Below are 23,009 nucleotides of genomic sequence, written 5' to 3' on the forward strand. Positions count from 1 at the left end.
ATTTGTGTGTGTGTGTGTGTGTGTGTGTGTGTGTGTGTGTGTGAGAGAGAGAGAGAGAGAGAGAGAGAGAGAGAGAGAGAAGAGAGCGCGCAAGAAGAAGGAAAAAAAAAAAGAGAGAGAGAGAGAGAGAGGGAGACACAAAATCCATAGCAGGTTCCAGACCCTGAGCTGTTAGCACCGAGTCCAATGCAAGATTCGAACTCATGAACTGTGAGATCATGACCTGAGCCGAAGTCAGACACTCAACTGACTGACTGAGCCACCCAGGTGCCCCTGTCTCCTTTTTATAAGATCACATCTAGAGTCCATCAAATACTCTGGGACAGCATATTCCCATCTCAAGAGTCTTAATTTAATCATATCTACAAAGTCACCTTTGCTGTATAAAGTGATAGGACACATTCCAAGGATTAAGATCTGGATATCTTTGGGAGCCATTATTCGGCCAACACATATTATAATAAAGCACTTTTAGATTTTTTTTTTTGTATATTAATGTTTGTTTTCTCATCCTAAATAGTATGTCATTTTCCCCCAATGGAATAACTCAGTAGATTATTTTACTCAGCTCTTAATATTCATTTCTTTGGTCTTGTCTGTGACATACGTGAATGCTTTTCATATGGGCATCATGCACAATTTCTTTATTTTCTAATGTTGTTGTCTTGTGTTGTAGTTGGTGTAATACGGTGCCCAGTATGCCGCCAAGAATGCAGACAGATAGACCTTGTGGATAATTATTTTGTGAAAGATACATCTGAAGCTCCTAGCAGTTCTGATGAGAAATCAGAACAGGTATGCTTCTTAATATTTCTTTATATTCTTACCTTGATACTGAAATGTAAATTATGAGAAACATATGTTCGGATAGTTATGTGATTTAGGGTACTTCAGCTATAGTTAAATAAATGATCCTTATTCTGTTCTGTACCCTTCTACCTAATTAAATGAGATGAAAAGTCTTTACTTATATATATTTTTTGTGTTCTGAGACTTAAATTTACTCACGTGAATGTTTGATATGGAAGGAAAAGGATTTTATTGGAGATAAATGGATAACAAAATATTTAGTGTGAGAGCAAGTCACAGTTTTTATTTTGTGGATTTATATCTTGTAAATTTGATGTAGATTAGTATTTATTTCCACTTTTAGGTATGTACTAGTTGTGAAGACAATGCAAGTGCAGTTGGCTTTTGTGTAGAATGTGGAGAGTGGCTGTGTAAGACATGTATTGAAGCACATCAGAGAGTAAAATTCACTAAAGATCACTTGATCAGGAAGAAAGAAGATGTCTCAGGTAAGAATAGAAGCAGTTTTAATGATTGATCTACCATTAATCTTCCTCTTTTACCTCAGCATTTCTACTTATTCTTTATATGCTTTGGACATAAATATTAATAAGAATTTAGAACGTGAGATACAATTTTTGTTTAGTTTTAAAATATATGTTTTATTTTACTACAGAGTCTGTTGGAGCATCTGGTCAGCGCCCTGTTTTCTGCCCTGTACATAAACAAGAACAGTTGAAACTTTTCTGTGAAACATGTGATAGATTGACATGTAGAGACTGTCAGCTATTGGAACACAAAGAACATAGGTACAAAAGTCATCATTGTTTAACAAGAAATACTATAAAAATGTTTTATGAAATTATTACTCTTAAATATTTATTTTATAATTTTGTCAGCATTGTATTCTCAATTTCACACAATTTCTTAAAGCAGATATGTGTTTGATTAATTATTTAATGGTTTCCACATTCACATCTAATTACCTTATGAATATCTGTTAAAAATGTATCATGACATTTGGGTTTGCAAGAAAGGAATTGCATTATTTCTTTTATTTGCTTTGCCTCTGGTTCAGATCAGCTTTCTTCAAGTAGACTGTGGTTTTTAGGCTCTGGGCTGTAATCTTAAAAGGTAATCTTCCTGTGGGCATGGCCAGCTGATACACATTTTAACATCAAAGGATAATTATACTGATTTCATGTTAGATATAAATCCCTTAGTTTTCTGCAAATTGCTTAAGTATCTAAGTAAGCATAATTACTAATTCTTTAATACATAATTTTCTATTTCAACCCTGTTATACCCTCAGAATTCAATAGTATTCACTTACAACCAGTCTATTAGATTTGAACTATTCTAGAAATGTACTGAAATTCTAGCCAGGAGTATAACAGTCCTCCAGCAAATTTCCCAGTTTCTATTAAATTGTATTATCATTTAAAAGATGGTCTTGATTACCATAGTCCAGCATTTTCTTTCTTTCTTCCCTTCCCCCCCTTTTTTTAACTTTACTGATTTTGAGAGAGAGAGAGAGAGAGAGAGAGAGTATGAGTTGAGGAGGAACAGAGAGAGAGGGAGAGAGAGAAACCCAAGCAGACCCTACACTGTCAGCGCGAGCCCAATGTGGGGCTCTAACTCACAGACCATGAGATCATGACCTGAGCTAAAGTCAGACATTTAACCAACTGAGCTACCCAGGTGCCCTAGTCCAGCCTTTTCTAAAGTGTTCTTCTTATAACACTTCTGCTAATTTGATAGAAATAGGTTTTATGAATCTCCTGCCAAAAAAGGGTAGCTTAAGTTGGATTAACCACATTGAAATGTGTTTCTTAACTGTAGGATATCTTAGTGCTTTTAATTCCTTGGGTTCATTGGAATTCATTAGAATCCTCTTACAGAGGGAATATATTAATCTTAATAGCTAACAATTACTGCATCTGTAGTTTGTGTGAGGCACTTTTCAAAATGCTGCATGTTTGTTTGTGTAACTCATACCAACTACCCATGAAGTGTTGGTACTGGCATGGCAACTGTTTTAAAGGTGAGGGAGCCCGCTTACAGAAAGCTTCAGTAATCTTTACAGGGTGTCGCCATAGGGGATAGAGCCTGGGTTTGAACACAGGCAGTTGGATCTGTTTTCAGTCCATATGCTCATTTTCTTCCATATGGTATATAGAATAAAGTCACAGTATATGGAATCTCTCACACTTGACCACAGGTAAAAATTAATGATCTTTGTTCTTTTTTAAGGCATCATTCATTGTTATACAGGACATTTGTGTAGAATTGCTTCTTTAAATCTTTATATCCTTAATTTGTCCCCAATTTTCATCTTACCTGTAGGTTGGCTAATGCTTCACTTGGAGTGGCTAATCTTGTGGATGCCTTCACCTCAGGGCCAAATTTTACCATTGTTTGTTTTGTAATCTCAGTAAGACATTAGATTACCATTCTCACAGCTGCAGTCAGATCTTTGAGCTCTTGGGTTACTTAGGGCTTTTCAAATTGTTGGTGAGAAGAAAAAAGAGAAGGAAGATGGCATCCATTTTCACAAGAAAGAATAGCTTCAATGGTCTCTTCTTCAGAGTTTAACCCTGGCTGGTCCTTCTTTTTCCCTCATCATTTTCCTTTGCCACTTATTTTCAAGTGCTAATTCTCTCTTGAATGTTTGCTCCCTTTTCTTTAGTTCACACTCTGTATGTTTTCCAGGATAGGCTATTACAGAACCCTTGTCATTGGACTTAAGACCCTAGGTTCCTGTTACTGCAACACACGTAGAGTTGGTCTCTCGGCTCTGAGTTTTACCTTGTCAAGTTCACTGTGTCCACATTGCTGCCAGGATTATTTTGCTAAATAGAGTCCCTCCCTACCCTTCAACCCATTTTATTTTTTAATTTTTTTTAAAAGATTTTATGTAATCTCTATACCCAACGTGGGGCTCGAATTCACAACCCCAAGATCAAGAGTCATTACCAACTGAGCCATTCACCCCCCCCCTTTTTTTTTTTAAATGTTTGATGTTTATTTATTTTTGAAGGAGATAGAGGCACAGCATGAGTGGGGGAAGCACAGAGAGAGAGAGAGGGAGACATAGAATCCGAGGCAGGCTTTAGGCCCTGAGCTGTCAGCCCAGAGCCTGACATGGGGCTCAAATCCACGAACTGTGAGATCATGACCTGAGCTGAAGTCGGATGCTCAACTGACTGAGTCACCCAGGCACCCAACCTCCCCCCTCCCTCCCCCCTCCTCCCCCCCCCCCCCCCCCCGCCCAGGCACTCTCTTACAGCACCCTCACCCCCCTTTTAAAAACACCCTTTAGCGGCCCCCCGTAACTAAACTTTCAAGTGTTCAATATAGCTTACAGTATTGAGTCATTCTAGAGTCTTTTCATCATCTGTACAAAGTTAGGTAGCCCACAAGACTACCTTTACTTTTGACATCAACTGCAGATTGCAATAAGAACTCTAAAGGGAAAAGAGTGTGCAGTTCAGCTCATTGATATGATTTGTCATTACCATCTTCAATTAGAGTTGTAGCCTTCTTTTTAAAAAAATTTTTTTTTTAAATGTTTTATTTATTTTTGAGACAGAGACAGAGCATGAGCAGGGGAGGGGCAGAGAGAGAGGGAGACACAGAATCTGAAGCAGGCTCCAGGCTCCGAGCTGTCAGCACAGAGCCTGATGCGGGGCTCGAACTCACAAACCGCGAGATCATGACCTGAACTGAAGTAGGAAGCCCAACTGACTGAGCCACCCAGACGCCCTTAGAGTGATAGCCTTCTAAACAAGATGCTGTCTGCTTACCTTGGAACTGCTATCCAGAAACCAAACAGTTTGCATGTTCTCTCCCTCTCTTTGAAATTTAAATTTATTATTTAGTTTTGAAGTGTAGTTGACAACTGAGCAGCTCTTTTTTGGTTATTAGAGAGCTGTTATAGGGCACCACCCATGTGATTCTAGGATTTAGCAACTCCTTGCGTGGTTTCAAAGTCATACTTAGGGGAAAAGAGGCTTGCTCATAATCAATAAATACCTCTTTGCATCCTGCTGGTCGCATGTTTCTGTACAAACCATTTCTATTTTATACAGAACTCTTCTGGGCACTGCCTTCCTTAACTGGAGTGTTCTTCCGTCACCCAAGACATTATGGGTATTTCAGGTTGCAGGGTTATTTTATGTCCTTCAATCATAGAGTCAGTCTCTGTTAATGTCCAACAGTAAGCTAGTAATTTTCTATCAAATGGCATACATTTTACCATGGTATCCAGAAATTTTCTGGTCCAAAATCCCAATGGTTGCTGCTGAGTGGCACTCCCAGGCCTTTGCCATAAGCTCTAGTCTACATAAGTATGTGTTGCTGACAGTCCCAAATCATGTCTAACTGGATCATAGGGACCCAAGAACATTGGGAGAGAGACTGTTTTTTGTAGTTCAGACATGGCCTGCCTTTGTTCAGGATCCCATTCAAATACAGCCATTTCTGGTTAGTTGTATTTATTGGTGCTAACTAACCATTACAGGGTGTGGAATATGTGTCCTTCAGAATTCAAATATGGCAACCAAATGTTAGGTTTCTTGTTTAGTTCTAGGGCTAGGTGGCAAAAACTACTTTTCTTCTTCTATGGAATGTAAATGGTGGCACCTGCTTAGGTTATTCTTAAGAATTTCACCAGTTTGGGCAGGTTCTTGGACCTGTTGGAGTTATCAACAGCTTCTTTTGGTCATGTGTGTCCTTATTGCACTAGGTCAGCCCTACCTTTATCTTTAGTTTGTTATATTGTCATGGTATCATCAAGATAGTGTGTCTCTTCTAACTCCATCATACCAGTAAGCTGGTGAATTGAAATCACCTTGTGGCAATATAGTAAATGTAAATCGGGGTGCTTTCATGTGAAGGAAAATTGCTCTTGGCGCTTTTTTTTTTTTTTTTTTTTTTTTAGATTGAAGCAGAGAAAAAAAACATTTGCAGGATCAGTCACTGAGTAGCACTCTCTTACAGTCTGCTATATGTTTCTTTTTCTAGTATTTAAGTCATACCAGGGACTGCTGATGTTATGGGGGCACTACCTTATTCAAGCTTTAATAGTCTACTGTTAGTCTTGATGAGCCATCCACTTTTGTCACAGGCTACCTACACATTGTTGTTCAGGGAATTCATTGGTACCAGTGTTCTAGCTTATAATTTCCCATTAGAATGGTAATCTCTTTGTCCACCAGGTATCATATACTGTCTCAAATTTCTGTGGGCTCAGACAGTTTCAGTGGTTCCCATTTTAGCATGCCTAGTCAAGTCTGGTCTTAAAGTGATAAATTTATATGCCTTCTCTTTTATAATACCAGTCAGACACATTATCCATCCCAATAATACATTCATGTAAAGGAGATGTAACCACTTCACAGTCTGTTCAGATATTCCAATTTTCATCCAATTCTTTTTACCTTAATTCTGTTAGCTATTGCCACTCGACCCAGTCTAACTGTAGGTCCCCATTAGAACTTTGACAGGTTTTAGAACTAGAGCGCATTGGGCTCCCATATTAAGGAGTCCCAGAAATGTCTCTTATCCATCCCCTGCCTCTGTCCACACAAGTCCAAATTGTTGTGGTTCTCTAGTTAGGGGCTGAGCCAGAAGAGCCTGGCCTCTCCTTAGGTCTTCAATTTGATTAGTTAATAGGACATTTGCTTGCCCTTGGCAATTCCAGGTCAGGGTTTTCATTGTCCTCTTTGTCCTCTGGCTTTTAAATTTTCTCAAAACTGGGGTAAATACAGCAGAATTCTGTAGGGCTTTTTAATATTGAGGAGCAACAGCTCTCATTGGTCTATCCAACCTCTAGTCATGCTAAATTAAGATCTTTGTTTCAGCTCTCTCAATGTCTGCTTTATTCATCCCATTTTTAAATAGCCATCTGAAGATTCCATCCTACTGTGTTAAATCCCTTGACTCTCCCCTTTGTCTTTCTCTGTTTTTTTTTTAAATGAATCTCTAATTTTCTTACCATCTGTGAGATGCATAATGGGAATCTGAGACCGTAAATCCATTAAGGCTTTTCAGATCATTGCTAGATTTTGCAGCAGTAAAGTTACACAGGGTGCCCATGTAAGAGTCCCCCTTAAGCACAGTATTTACTATGACCTCAGTGACAAGCATGCCCAGTAGGTGAATATCCTGGTTTCATAATGCCAACCCAGCATGGCTTGCATAAGCAGCATATCGGCCACTTCTTCTGGGGAATTCCACTTGACATTTATAGTAGAAGGACAGTCCTCCATTTCAGGGTCAGCAAACATTATGGGGTCATTTATCTAGTCCACTGGGCTAGCCGTGTCCTTGGGAATGACCTCCTGTGTGTCTGAATTATGTATAGCCATCTGTGGTTGTTCACTGTGATTGTGGTAGGGAGTTGCCGGTCCTGCATCAATTCAGACGTTGCTCTTCTATTCTGCACCATTCAAAACCAATGATGCTTCCTCTAGGTGATCACTCTCACAATATTTTAGTAGCTTCAGGCAGCATCAGTCTACAAAATGAGGCATTCCTTTGTATTATAATCTCTAGTTTCATTAGTTTCTTGGTTTTCTCTTTTTCTCAACCTGGACTACATTCTTTTTTTTTTTTTTTTTTAATTTTTTTTTACATTTTATTTATTTTTGAGAGAGAGAGAGAGACAGAGCACAAGTGGGGGAGGGGCCGAGAGAAAGGGAGACATACAATCTGAAGCAGGCTCCAGGCCCCGAGCTGTCAGCACAGAGCCCAATGTGGGGCTCGAACCCACTAACCGTGAGATCATGACCTGAGCTGAAGTCAGTTGCTTAACTGACTGAGCCACCCAGGCGCCCCTGGACTACATTCTTTGATCAGAAGTCATAGAGGTATTCTCTCTCTGTTTTCCCAGCATACTTTTTCCCTTTGGAGTGGCCCTGAGGCTACTAGTGACCATAGTTCAGACTTGACTGAAACCTAAGCTTTGCCCAGTATCAGGATCTGTCCTAATACACTTTCATTTTAATTACTACAAAATCAGTAACCAAGGGATTGTATAATTAGCTTGCTTATTAGTTTGCATTTTCTTATTTATCCAGTGAGTCAACTCCTAGGGAGTTGGGTCTGCCTTTCTAAATTCCATCGGTAACTTACCTCTAGTAACTTCAGCTGCAATTCCATACCATGAGTTACTAGGTAGTCATCTAGGAATCAAAGGCTCATAAACCCCTGTCCTCTCATCCTTCTTTTTCCCAAACCACATGTTTCAGTGAGTCAGGATCATTTTAGTGAATCCCACTTCTGATACCAACTGTGAAGTTAGAGAACAATCCATAAGTGCTCCCTCACTTTTGACATCAAATGCAGAATTTGAGGAGCCCCCCAGCCACCCTTCTGACACCCATTGCAAGTTCAGGATTTCCTGAGTCTACCATCAAATTCAGTAATTTACTGGAATTGTTAGATAATTTGCTAGAACTCACTGAAAGTTGTTATACTGATGGTTACATTTATTGTAATGAAAGGATACAGATTAAAATCATTCAAGGGAAAGACGTATGGTGCAGAGTCAGAGTCTAGGAGTGTTCCAAATGTGGAGCTTCCAGTTTTCTCTGAGTGGAATCTTGGACATAACTAACTCTTCTCAGCAATGATGTATGACAGTATGCATGGAATATTGCCCAATAAGGAAGCTCATCTGACCCTGGGTGCCTAGAATTTTTATTGGAGCTCTGTCATGTAGAATATGGTTCACTGTTGATGTGACTGACCTGTCTCTAGCCCCTCCTGAGGTTGAGCTGACACCATGTGACCTGAAGCCCCCTGTAAATCATATCTTTAGCGTATAGCCTAAGGCACCAGGTAAAGTTTTATCAGGTAGTACATTTCAGTACTTCTGGTAGTTGAAACAAAAGCCAGACCCCTTTTTGATAAGGGTGAACTCATTTTTACAGTTTGTTAATTCCCATTTGTGCTCTTATACTAGCGTATCCCCTGTTTTAAACTAAATCTGCCTTTACAAATGCTATTTCTTAAATTGTAACGCATCTTCCTTATCTGTCAGAAATATTTAACCTTAAAACCAGTTCACTTTTGGTGTGTTTTCTTCACCAACACTTTTTGTTTCACCTTTCTCACTCCTTTTCCCTGCCTGGACATTAAGGCCTTTTAGGACTAGTTCTTCAAGGGACTCACTTTCCTGTATGCTCACTAAGTTTTTAAAATATGATCAAGGGGCGCCTGGGTGGCGCAGTCGGTTAAGCGTCCGACTTCAACCAGGTCACGATCTCGAGGTCTGTGAGTTCGAGCCCCGCATCGGGCTCTGGGCTGATGGCTCGGAGCCTGGAGCCTGTTTCCGATTCTGTGTCTCCCTCTCTCTCTGCCCCTCCCCCGTTCATGCTCTGTTTCTCTCTGTCCCAAAAATAAATAAACGTTGAAAAAAAAATTAAAAAAAAAATAAATAAATAAAATATGATCAAGTCACTTGGTTACCCACCTCTTCTTGAGTCAGTTATGCATGCGATTGTGATAATTTATATTTTCTTAGAAAATCATCTGCTTAGTAGAAATTTTAAAAACATATTCACTTAGAATTAAACAGCATTAAGAGTTTACAAAAATAAGGTTATATCTCTTGTTAATAATGTTGTATAGCTGAATTTATTTCCTTTTTCCTTATAAGCCTGGCCATAGGTTTGATTGTTTAAAAAAAATTTTTTTTAATGTTTATTTATTTTGAGACCGAGAGAGACAGAGCATGAACAGGGGAGGGTCAGAGAGAGAGGAGACACAGAATCCGAAGCAGGCTCCAGGCTCTGAGCTGTCAGCCCAGAGCCCGATGCGGGGCTCGAACTCATAGACTGTGAGATCATGACCTGAGCCGAAGTCGGAAGCTCAACTGACTGAGCCACCCAGGAGCCCCTAGGTTTGATTGTTTTATTGGTCATTTGAGTGATCAGTTCTTGAAGTCACTTATTCTGCTCTTTAAAAGCATTCTAGGGGCGTGCCTGGGTGGCTCAGTCGGTTGAGCAGACTCTTGATTTCAGCTCAGGTCATGATCTCTTCGGTTTGTGAGATTCAGCCCCATGCCCTGCTGACAGCACAGAGCCTTCTTGGGTCTCTCTCTCTCTCTCTCTCTCTCTCTCTCTCTCTCTCTCCCTTTCCCTCTCTCTCCCTCCCCCCCCCACCCCCGTGTCTCTCTCTCTCTCTCTCTTTCTCTCTCTCTCTCTCTCTCTCTCTCTCTCTGTCTCTCTCTCACACACACACACACACAAAATAAATAAACTTTTAAAAAAGTGCTCTGATTCTCACAGTTCTCTTATATCTTCATTCTTTCCTTAGCTTAATTTTGTTTTACTTTTCTTAGATTCTTATGTTGAATCTTTAGTTTATCAAAAAAATTAGTCTCATTCCATAATCATTGACTTAAACGTGTATAATTATAGTTTTGGGGCTCCCCCACCTCCTTTTAAAGATAATTGCTACATATTATAGGGATTAAGAGGATGAACTCTGATGTGTCTGTGTATCTTTTAAATGGAGATAATATAGTACCAACTTTATAAGCTGGCTTATAAGGATTGAGTGAGAGTTGTACCTATAAAGTGCTTAGCACAATAAGTACTCAGTATCAGTTTAGCTATTATTACTAATATTGTGACCTGTACATTTTCTTTTTTCTCTCTTTTTAAAAACATTTTATAGAGGTCTTTGGTTTTCTTTATGCTTTATGGCCTTGGAAGTTGTTCTCAAAAAGGAAAATGGGCGCCTGGGTGGCTCAGATGGTTAAGTGTCTGACTCTTGATCTCAGCTCAGAGACTCTTGATCTCAGATAAAGCTATAGAACTTTATGAAATTTTGTACCTCAGAACATTACATGGTTTCTAGCTATATCATGTTGTTATCCCATCTCCTTCTTATAATTCTGTTCATGATAAATGAATAAAATAAGTATACACTTAAAAAAAAATCAAGAATGAGAGAAGAGACACCAGTGGATATTTCAGTGAATTTTTCAAAAGCTGGGAAATGGATAGAATATTTGGTGGATCTGATAATTGACTTAGTAGAGTTGAATGAACCCAAGGGTATGCAAAGGAGATATACAAAGAAAGCCATGTGATTTAATTCCCAGAAATCTGTTAAGGATCAGAATTTAGAGGCAATAGGTATCACAAAAGTTGGGCTTATTGTCTTGGGGATATTAGGTCTGGATGACGAGTGGGGATGAGGTTTATGACTGACATCAGGGAAGGTAAGTGTAAATCTGCATTATACTGTGGGACCTTCACTTCCCCAGACTTGCTTCCAGATTGCCAGAAGTGACATTTTTTTGTTCAACTTTCCCCCTTTATATGTTTTTCTGCCCCCCCCCCGGAATTAGAGGCCTTTTCACTCTCTGGAGAAAATGATCAAAAGAGGTCTTCAAATGTTGACATTTGGGGTTCATTTCTAATTAAAAAGATGAAGCCCACCAGTTCATAAGTTCTGCTCTCACACAGACTCTAAGTAGTTTTTAAGTACAGTAAAACTTTGGATTGTGAGTAATTTTGTTCCGCAAATGTTCTGCAAGACGAGCAAACATTTCTAATAAATTTTGAGTTGATAAACAAGCGATGTCTTGCAATACAAGTAGTAGGTGACGCCGAGTACATGATCACAACTAACCCAGTGGTTCTTGAAATTTGCTTTGATATACAAGTGCTTTGGATTACAAGCATATTGCCTGAATGAATTATGCTCACAAACTAAAAGGTTTTACTGTATATTTGAATGTGAACAGATGAAAGGATCATCCGGCATTTGAGGAGAGCCACCCTCATGTGCCATATGCTGTACATTGTGGGCTGTGGTGATAACTCTTCCCTCTTTTGTCTGGCTTCAAATATAGAGACTGGAAAAGCTAAATATTTCCTTTCTCAGCTTTCCTGGCATTTGGTTAGCTCTGGTCCACAGTTTATGCCCATAAAATACAAATGGAATTCTGCTTAGTTTGTAATTTTTAAAAGGGACAAATGTTGCTGGTATCAGCCCTTTTCCAGCTTTTTCCTTCCTTGAATTAGGATGTGATGCCTGGAACTGTGGCACCATTGTATGCTCATGAAGGTAAAGCCAAGATCATCTGAGAGATTCTAGCTTTGATGTTATTTAAGTAACATCATCAGCTACATTTGGTCTTGTTACACGAGTCTTTATTAGTCACTACAGGTGTACACATTTCTGATTGACACAGCTACCTACATGAAAGAGACCAAGACACTGAAAAAAAGGTCATGAAAAGCATAAGATAATATAGGAATAAAAGGAAATATAAAATCAAAGTTATGACATCCTGAGAGATATGACAAGCTATTGGTTACAAAACAAGGATAGAATCTTTGTAAAAGAATTCATTAAAAGAAGAAATAGCTCCTGGAAGTATGATAGCCGAAACAAAAATTAATAGGTTTGGTAGATAAATTCTAGTTTGTCTCCTAGAAAATAGAGCAAAAAGAGAAAATAAAAAATAGATAAGAAAATGACAAGGGGCACCTGGGTGGCTCAGTCGGTTAAGCCTCTGACTCTTGACTTCTGCTGAGGTCATGATCTGATCGTTTGTGAGTTCTAGCCCCACGTCAGGCTCTGCACTGTCAGTGCTTGGGATTCTCTGTCTCCCACCCTCTCTCTGTCCCTCCCCCACTTGCTCTCTGTCTCTCTCTCAAAAATAAACATTTTTTAAAAAAGAAAGAAAATGACAAGATACCCAACAGCTAACCAGTATGAATTACAGAAAAAGAAGTGATCAAATAAGTAAGTCAAGAAGTTCTCCTAAGAACCTAGCATTGCCAGTCTGAAATGACCCATTTAGTGCCCAGTATGTTGATTAAAAAAAAGACCCATGAAAAAGTATATATCATTATAAAATGACAGTATGTTATGGATTAAAGTGAAGATCAGCAAAGTTTCCAAAGTAGGCAACATGTAATGAAATGGAAATCTAAATAGGATCTTTATTTTTTTTTTTTAATTTTTTTTTTTAACGTTTATTTATTTTTGAGACAGAGAGAGACAGAGCATGAACAGGGGAGGGTCAGAGAGAGGGAGACACAGAATCTGAAACAGGCTCCAGGCTCTGAGCTGTCAGCACAGAGCCCAATGCGGGGCTCGAACTCACAGACCGTGAGATCATGACCTGAGCCGAAGTCGGACGCTTAACCGACTGAGCCACCCAGGCGCCCCTAAATAGGATCTTTAAATACAGTAATACCAGGAGATAGAAGATGCTGGAACAGTGATTTTAAAAGTTGGGAGTAGAGAGGGAAAGATTTTCAACTTTGATTTCTATAGCTAAATTGTTTTTTGTTTTTTTTTAAAGATTTTTTTAGGGGTGCCTGGGTGGCTTAGTCGGTTAAGTGCCCAACTTCGGCTCAAGTCATGATCTTATGGACTGTGAGTTTGAGCCCCACGTTGGGCTCTGTGCTGACAGTTCAGAGCCTGGAGCCTGCTTCAGCTTCCATGTCTCCCTCTCTCTCTCTGTCCCTCCCCCACCCACGCTCTGTCTCTCTCTGCCTCTCTCTCAAGAATAAATAAACATTAAAAAAAAGAAAATATTTTTTTATTTTTAAACAATCTGTATACCCAACGTGGGGCTCAAACTCAAACCCTAAGATCAAGAGTTGCATGCTCCACCGACTGAGCCAGTCAGGTGCCCTTTCTATAGCTAAAATTATTAAGGTGGGTCAGCATGCAAGGATTCAGAAACTGCTTCCCATGCACCTTTTCCTGGAGAACTATTAGAGAATGTGATCCACAAAAATGTTAGTAAACCAAGAAAGTTAATGTTGAATTGTGGGTGCCAGAATGACAACTGTATAGTAGCTAGATTAACTGAAGCATAAAGACTGAGGATATCTCCAGGAAAAAAATGGAACCACTCTAATATACTTGATATTGTTAGGTCATTTGAAAAATAATATTGACAAATTTTTGACATATCTGGTGGAACATGAGATTTATTAGGGATTAGTAAATTGAAAGTTAAGCAAAGCAGAACAGAGGGCATTCTTTAATTTCCCGCTCTCCCAAAAAAAGTTCTATAAAAAACGAAATTATTCTGATTACATTCCTTGGCTTATCATTGGACAATATTTATATAGTCATTCATTAATTCAGTAAATGCATGCCTGCTGAGTGCTAGGCAAGGTGTATTTCAGTGACAAAACTATGTAGTCACTGTCAACGAGGACCTAATTTTTCATAGGGTCAAACAGTAAATATATCAGACGCTGATCGTTATAGAGAATTTTTCTCTATAAAGCTGGGAAATTGGGACAGTGTACGTGAACATGTGGATGTGTAGGTTTTTATTTTAAATAGGGTGGTTTCAAAAGACTTCCATGTTGAGGTGGGCTTTGAATGGAGACTGAAGAAGGAATGGGAGCACCCCTGCTTAAACTTGACAAGTCAGGGGAGTGTGTGTTTCAGCTTCATTATTTTCCATAATTTTATCTTCTGTTTTATCTGTTCTCTCTCCTGCTTCTTCCATCCCCACTGTCACTGTGTCTAGTTTACTTTGTAGCTGTTACAGCATTTTAAAATTCATTGTGAGTAGTTCTTAGGTCTTTGAACTTGTCGGCAAGAGTTTCTCTGGTGTCTTCTGTGCTTTTATTCAAGCCCAGCTATTAGTCTTACGACTGTCATTCTAAATTCTTGTTCAGATATATTGTTTATATCTGTTTTGAGATATCTTGGCTGTGATTTCGACTTGAACTTCCTTTTGGAAAGAATTCCTTCCGGTTTGTCATTTAGGCTGTTTCTGTCTTTTTTTGTGTTGTAAAAGCTTGCTATGTGTCCTGCACCTGTGGGAACTGTATTTAAAAGGGGTCATACACTGTCCAGGGCCTGGCACTTCAGGAGGTGTTTTTGGTGTATGTTGCATGCACTGTTGTTGTGTCTTGGCTGCTCTGTCCCACTGGTCAGTCCTGTACAGAGCTCCTCCTTATAGTAGTGGAGGTGTGCTTTGATGTGTTAGCTGAAGTTATAACCCTGGGGGGGCGGGGGGGAGGAGAAGGGGCGGTGAGAGCCTGATCCCATAAAAAGAGAAAAATGAAAGGGGAGAAAAGAAGACCAAACAGAGAATCAAAAAACTATAAGGCTAAATCCAGAGAAAGGGAAGGGAAATTAAAGCAGACAGAGAAAAGGTGGAGAAAAAACAGAATAAAAATGCCAGATCAAACAAACAAAAAAGATTAATCAGAATTGACCAAAAATAAACGAGATCTATGAGCCTGATTCCAAAAGAAAAAAAGAAGAGGGTAGAAAGAAAAAGGAAAATAATGGAAGAAGAAAAAACAAAACAGTTGTCTGTTGATGCCTGGGACCAGTGGCCATGCTGGTCTGGAGGAGAGGGCATCTGGTTTGCTCAGTGTCAGTTTCCCTCCAGTAGGTTGCTAGGCACGGAGGGTGGGGTTTGGTTACCTCCACTGGGGTCCGCTGTGCTGTTCTCTGAAGTCCTACCCTGTTGGCGTTGGGGGGAAAAATGGTGACACCGAGTCTGTCCTCACCGGACCAGGTATCTCAATCCACGCTGTTAGTACAACCCACAGAATACTGGCCGTTGGCTTGCCCTGCTCTGCAGTTCTCCTGAGACTTCTAGGCACTGGGCTGGGATTCAAAACCCGAAGTCTTAAAGGACCCAGCTCTGTGTGGCTCACTTCCCCTGTTCCAGAGTAGGGCCTCTCCACCCTGGTCATAAAAGGCCTTTAGCTTGCACCTGCAGGGTCTTTTGTCCTTGGGGAGGCAATAAACCCTCTTCCCAAAGTACTTGGGGAGAGGGACTGTTCTCTCCCAGCCTGCCCCTGAGATGACGACACCACGCTGTACACTCTGGGGCTGGCTCCCTCCTCCCCAGGAGCACACCAAGGCTCCTGGCTTTGCTCCGGAAAAAGTGCACTTCCAAACATCCTGAGTTTCAGCTCCTAGGGCTGTTTGCAAAAAAGAAACTGTCACTCTCTGTATTTCTTGTTCCCCAGCCGGTAGTCCAGAGAGGTTTTCCTCATGTGCTAACTTGATACTGCACTTTCACAACCCCTCTCTGTCCCTTTTGTCTCTCCACAGAAAGGGTTCCCTTCCCTCCATGTCAGTGCCATTTTATTTCCTCTAATTCACATACACACACCTCGATCCCATCAAGCTGTCTCCCTCCAACTGTGGAGATCCTTCTGCCACTTCACAGATCGATTTCCTGGGTGTTCCAAGTGATCTGACCTCAATACAGCTGTGTTTGAGGGACGAGGAAAATCCTGGTCTCCTTACTTCTCTGCCATCTTAACTTCCTCCTTGAGGGGAGCATGTTTCAGATAGAGGGAAAGCAACTGCCAGAGGCCAGAGATAGCAGCATACTTGACTTCTTTGAGGAGCTGCATGGTCTGAATGGAATGAATAAGGGGGAGATTGGTATCACGTGAGGTCAGAGGGGCAGAAAGGGCCAACTTATTGAGTTCTTTGTAGGCTATTGGAAGAATGCTGGCTTTTAGTCTGAGTAAGACACTCAAGTTTTGAGCAGTGGAGTGATTTGACTGATTATTGTTTTAAAATGATCTCACTGTAGTGAGGAGAGATTGAACCGGGGCAAAGATAGAATGATTTCAGGAGTAGATTCCTTAGTGTCCCTTACCCATTTAGCCCATCCCCCCTCCCACAATCCCTCCAGTAACCCTCAGTTTGTTCTCCATATTTATAAATCTCTTGTGTTTTGTCCCCCTCCCTGTTTTTATACTATTTTTGTTTCCCTTTCCTTAGGTTCATCTGTTTTGTCTCCTAAAGTCCTCATATGAGTGAACTCATATGATTTTTGTCTTTCTCTGACTAATTTCACTTAGCAGAAAACCCTCCAGTTCCATCCACGTAGTTGCAAATGGCGAGATTCCATTCTTTTTGATTGCCAAGTAATACTCCATTGCATATATATACACACACCGCATCTTCTTTATCCATTCATCCATCGATGGACATCTGGGCTCTTTCCATACTTTGGCTATTGTTGATAGTGCTGCTATAGACATGGGGGTGCATGTGTCCCTTCGAAACAGCACACCCGTATCCCGTGGATAAACGCCTAGTAGTGCAATTGCTGGGTCGTAGGGTAGTTCTATTTTTAGTTTTTTGAGGAACCTCCATACTGTTTTCCAGAGTGGCTGCACCAGCTTGCATTCCCATACAGATACTACTCTTGTCTTAATTCTTAGCAGTTTTAATATACAAAGATTTGATCATTCAGACACCCTAGTCTTTGTTCTTTGAACTCCTTTCTAAAGTTTGTGTCCTTTACATTACCACTCACATCCGTGATTGTACACTAGACCTTGGCATTTCCAATAGTTGTATTCAAGTTGAAGCATTCCTCTCTCTGACTACATCTTCTGTCATTCCCAGCTCATTCTGCTTAGTATCAGACTTCCACAGTTATTTGCCACTCAGTAACTTATTTTAGTCCATTGATGCCACTACTCTACTCTTTCACTTTACCTCATTCCATTATGTTCTCAACCCTCTTCCAGTTTAATTTCAGGCTAATCATTCTTACTCTCTTGCATTTAGCCTTGACTCCTATATCCCACTTGGTATAACTCTCTTGGCAAAACCACAATCTTGATTAAACCCAGCTTCCCTTCTGTCATGCTTTGCTTATGCAGCTGACCATCATGAGAGAAAAAACACATGATACCACCAGTCCTATTCTCAATTCATGACCATTTATCTCAAGTAGACTCTTAATGTTACCTGGCAGTCATACTGTGCATTAGCAGTGTTTCCTGTCTTAAATGTCCGACATTTTATCCTCCATCCTCATTCACAGACACTGGCACTGCTTCTTACTTCATTGAGAAAACTGAAGCACTACAAAGAACTTATGCAGTCTTCCTCTACCATATCTACTTGTCACCAAGCACTTGCACCCACATTTCTACATCTGTCTGTTATCTTAGTTGAAGTCTCTTCTTCTATGAAGCCAGTTTCTCTCCTTATGCCTTAGATTCCATCTCATCTCAAGCAGTTGAGGAAATTGCCTCAGCGGTTTGACTTTCTCTGCCAGTGTCAGTTTTTCACTTTAGCAGTTTTCCCACCAGTATTTTAATATTCTGCTATTTTTTTTCTTCCATCCTTAAAAATGAAAGAAAATGTTAAAACCTCATCAACCCGTTTTCCTTGCTGGCAGCTATCCCTGTTCCTCATTGCAGCAAAATATTTTGAAAGGATTGCTTATCATCATGGTCTCCTAATGTCTCCTGTCCTATTCTCTCTGTCAGCATTTTATCAACATTGTTCTTTTCAAGGTCGCCAATAACCATTGAATCACTAAATCTAGAGGTCACCACTTGGTTATCATCTTAATACTTGACAGATCAGCAACAATTTGACATGGTTGATCATTCCCTCAATACATATTACTTGGCCACCAAGAGACCACATTCTTTTAGTTTTCCTCCTACCACACTGATTGCTTCTCAGTTTCATTTGCTCATTTTTCTTCATCTCTTGATGTTGGTTGTGCCAGGCATTACTTCATTATCTACAGCTACAGATTTATGGCTTTAAATACCATCCATATGCTGGCGATGTCCATATTTCTATTTCTAGCTCGGTACTCTCTCCTGAACTTTCAGATTTATCTATTCTATAAACTGTAACATGTCTTCTTGAGTGTCGGCTTTCTCAAATATAATATATCCAGAATAGAACTGATCACTTACTCCAGTTCTTTTTCACTGGCAGCCTTGCCCTATCTCAGTTTGTGGCGGTTGCAGTTTTTCCATTGCATAAGCCAGAAATCTTGGCACGATCTTTGATTCCGCTATTTTCTCCTACCCAAACTCAAACTTACCAGAACATCTTTTTGGCTCCCCCTTCAAAATACATCCCTGAATCTCACAATTTCTTATTACCTCATTGCTATTAGTTCCATTGCTACTAGGCTGGTCTCAGCCATCATCATTTCTTGCCTGGATTACTGCAGCAGTCTCCTCAGTCATCTCCATACTTCTGACACTGCCCTCCTTCAGTTTATTCTTAACTACTAGAACAGTCTCATGTCTGATTCGCTCCCTGCTCAAAACCTGCAGTGGCTCTCCACTTCAGAGTAAAAGTCAGATTCCTTACAGTGGTCTGTACGTTAATATTTCATCCACTACTACATTTCCCCCTCACTCTGTACTTTCTTGTTTCTAAAACATGGCAGAGATGCCGCTTCCTGCCTGTTTTCTCTGTCTGGGGCTCTGGGTCCACTTGTTGGCATGGCTCACTTCCATACATCCATGAAGTCTGTTGCAATGTAGTTTTGCCAACGAGATCTACTCTGATAAATGTACTTAAAATTGCAGTTTTCCCCTTTACTCCTAATCCTTCTTATCCTGTTTTGGTTTGTTTTCTTTCTTTCTTTCTTTCTTTCTTTCTTTCTTTCTTTCTTTCTTCCTTCCTTCCTTCCTTCCTTCCTTCCTTCCTTCCTTCCTTCCTTTTTATGTTGTACTTACCACCTTCTAAACTTGTTCTGTAATTTACAACTTATTTTTTGTGTACTTCCCATTAGAATGTAAGCTCCTCAGGATAGGTGTCTTTGTTTTATTTATTGCATCCCAAGAGCCTAGAACAGTATTTGACACACATTTAGACATTTCATCTATCAGCAAATACTTATTAATTTAGATATAGGAAAAAAAAAAAGGTATAATAGGTCTGCCTGAATATAGGATGTCAGTTCTGTCTTTTTATTTTCATAGAAATCAATTTTTAATTAAATAATTGAAGGGTACTTGTTCTGTATCTTAATTGGAGGCCCTCGCTGTTTTTAAAAAGTATGTATGTATGTATGTATGTATGTATGTATGTATGTATGTAATTTCTGCACCCAATGTGGGGCTCGAACTCATGACCCTGAGATCAAGAGTTACTTGTTTTTCCAACTGAGCCAGCCAGGTGCCCTGTAGAGGCCCCTGTTCCTTTATTTGGAGTGTTTAATCCCATGACATTTAATGTAATTATTGATGGGGTTAAGTTTACCATTTAGTTTTGTTTTTCATTTTTATTTTCTCGGTGTGGTTTTTTTTTTCCCTGCTGTGTTTCAACTTAATAAACTGGTATTTCATTTTATATCCACCTTTAGTTTTTTTTTTTAAGTTTATTTTGAGAGAGAGCACTTGTGTGAGTGGGGGAGGGGCAGAGAGAGAGAGACAGAGACAGACAATCCCAAGCAGGCTCCACACTGTCAGCACAGAGCCTGACACGAGGTTCAAACTCACAAACCGTGAGATCATGACTAGAGCCAAAATCAGGTGCTTAACCAACTGAGCCACCCAGGCACCCCACTTTCAGCTTTTTAAGCTTTAACTCTATTATTTTTAATGATTGCTCTAGGGCTCATGATACACAACTTTAACTTACAGCCTCCTTATCATCATTTCCTACTTTACGAATACAGTAACCTTACAAAAGGGTAATTCAGTTTATCAGACCCTCATCCTTTGTACTAATGCCATATCATTTAATCATACATACTTTATAAATCTTACCTTACGATGCCTTTTTAAAAAATTAGCTGTCTTTTAAGGAAATTATGAGAAGGGAAAATAAAATTATAGATTTTATATTTTTCCATTTATTACCATTTCTATTTTTCTTTGTATCTTCCTGTTTATATGAGTTACCATCTTTTATCATTTTCCCTTTCCTGATGAATATCCTTCGGGATATTTATTGTTTTGTAGGTCTGCTGCAGTGAATATTCTCAGCTTATGTTCATTAGAAAATCTTCAGTTTAGTGGATGTCTATACTAGTTACAGAATTCTGGATTGACACTTTTTTTTCTTTAAAGATTCTAAAGCAGTCATTATTTGTATTCTGGCCTCCTTTGTTTTTAATGATACTATTCATATTGTTCTTCCCTGAACACCCTGTTGTCTGGTGCATCTGGCTACTTTCAAGATTTTCTCTTTTTCTTTGGTTTTCCCCCATTTGACCATTATGTTCTAAGATACATATTTCATTCTGTTTATTCTGCGTGTGGTTCACTGACATTCTTTGTCTATAAGTTTATGGTTTTCATCAAATTTGGGATGTTGGCCATTATTTCCTTAAGCCCCCGCCCCACCCCCTCCCCATGATTGAAATCTTCTAGAACTGTCAATCTATAACTCTCGTATGTTAGGGTATTTGTTTTTCTCACATGGGTCCCTGAGGCTTTGATCATTTTCCTTTAATCTATTCTTTTTTAGACTTACAATTTTTCGTTTGTATTCATTTTCACTAGTCCTTTAGCCATCTCTGTTTGCTGCTAAGCCCATGCAGTGAATTGTTTCAGTTACTGCACTTTTCTAGAATTTCCATTTCTCTTTTTATAGTTTATTTTCTCCGCTCAGATTTTCTGTTAGTTCACTCACTAAAAGATGTTTTCATATAAATTGTGTTTTGTTTTGTTTTTTTAAGTTTATTTGTTTATTTTGAGAGGGCGAGAGAGAGAGAATCCCAATCAGGCTCCGTGCTGTCAGTGCAGAGCCCAACGCAGGGCTTGATTTCATGAGCTATAAAATCATGACCTGAACCAAAATCAAGAGTCGGACGCTTAACTGACTGAACCACCCAGGCACCCCTAAATTTTGAATAAATATAACCCACTTAAAGTCTTTGCTAAATATAACATCTACACCATTTTGATGTCAGTTTCTATTGAGTACATTTGTCTTTATTTTGAGTTATATTTTACTGTTTCTTTGAATGCCTAGTGATTTTTTTAAATTGAAGTTTGGAAGTTGTGGATGTTACATTATAGAAACTTTGGGTTCTTTTATTTTCCTTTGCAGACTGTTGATATTGTTCTATCAGGGAGTTAAATTACTGGTTCATCACCTTGATATCTTGTATAAGCTTGGTTTTCTGTTTCTTAAGGGATGATCTAAGGAAAGCCCAAGGTATTTCCCAAGCCTTTCTAACTTGGTTGGACTCAACTTCTAAATTCTATTTCTTGGAAGATCTTGTGAGAGTTTTAGGCTTTGTGGGGGCAGGATAGGCCTAGGATAGAATTTATTCCAAACGAAGTTTTTTCTTTTAAGATACGGCCTTTCTGGTTTCTCAGGTAGATTGCCTGGGGAGGTAGACAAAGTCTTTTCCCCCACTAGCTTAGATGGAATTCTGTCTCTTAGAACTGCTTGGCTCTAGTTTCTCTGTTCCACAGTCAGTTTCTTAGCAACTGCTCTCTTAATCACCAGCGCTTGGACTGGGGTGAAGCAAGGAACGTGCTTAGAGCCAATGCATAAGGAGGGGCTCCTTTTCATGGCTCACCCTACACTTGCACTTGCTCCATCTGAAAGTCAGAGCCCCCTTATGTTCTGCACTCTGGGTCTCCTTTGTCAAACCCTAGTCCCACCCCGTTACATCACCAACTACAGTGCATGACTTCCAGTGTGATGGAAAGAGCATTAGTCCCAGGGTGAGGGAAGCGGGAGGTGTAGGTTAATTACAGAGAAGATAACCCAGGACCTAACTAGGGGAAGTGAAGGAAGTCATTGCAGAAAAATGAGAGAACAAGATTTTGGTCTGGAGACAGGAAAAGAAGTGAAGGGTCAGATGCAGGTTGGGAAAAGCCCTGTGATCAGGATGAAGCTAAATGGCTTAGGGGCGCCTGGGTAGCTCAGCTGGTTAAGCATCTGACTCTTGATTTTGGCTTGGGTCATGATCTCACGAAGGGCTCTGCGCTGACAGTGCAGAGCCTGCTTGGGATTCCCTCTTTTTGCCCCTCCCCTACCGATTCCCCCTCCCCCCTTTTTTCACTCTGTCTCTCAAAATAAATAAACATAAAAAATAAATAAATGGCTTAGCATATGGAGAGTGAACAAAATTGGGTTGCCAGGAGCTTGCTTTTACTGGGAGCTAGTAAGGTCTCCTGTTAAGCCTTGCATAATCTCATGTTGTGCATGTACAGCCCAGATATTGACCAGCGACTTGTGAGGAATTCATTTATTTTGTGTCTTTTTTCCCCCCTACTCCCCAACCTCACCCTGTATGGCTTCCTCCATTCCAGTGTCCTGTTCACGAATTCCAGCTGCTCAGTAGTCCCAAATTCTGACTTCTGCCTCTTGCCTCCTCAGCTCAGACTTCTGGGCTCTGTTTGGTCTCCAGTTCTCTGTGCCAGTTATCCTGAAGTTTTCAATGCACAGGATGGTGGTGGGGCTCTCTAAAGGATTGCCTGTAGTCCTGTGACTGAATATAG

General features: G+C 39.9%; 1 protein-coding gene across 3 annotated transcripts in view; it reads left to right on the forward strand.

Annotated features, from left to right (window-relative positions):
• TRIM33 (tripartite motif containing 33) overlaps positions 1-23,009 on the forward strand; it is a 130,357-nt gene that overhangs the window by 59,350 nt on the left and 47,998 nt on the right. For all 3 annotated transcript variants that reach the window (XM_047872717.1, XM_047872714.1, XM_047872716.1), the window contains exons 2-4: positions 677-795; positions 1,154-1,298; positions 1,466-1,598. In XM_047872717.1, the coding sequence (XP_047728673.1) occupies positions 677-795; positions 1,154-1,298; positions 1,466-1,598 (397 nt within the window). The remainder of the gene's footprint in view (positions 1-676; positions 796-1,153; positions 1,299-1,465; positions 1,599-23,009) is intronic.

The sequence above is a fragment of the Prionailurus viverrinus genome, chromosome C1 (assembly GCF_022837055.1).
Source record: "Prionailurus viverrinus isolate Anna chromosome C1, UM_Priviv_1.0, whole genome shotgun sequence".
Classification (NCBI taxonomy): domain Eukaryota; kingdom Metazoa; phylum Chordata; class Mammalia; order Carnivora; family Felidae; genus Prionailurus; species Prionailurus viverrinus.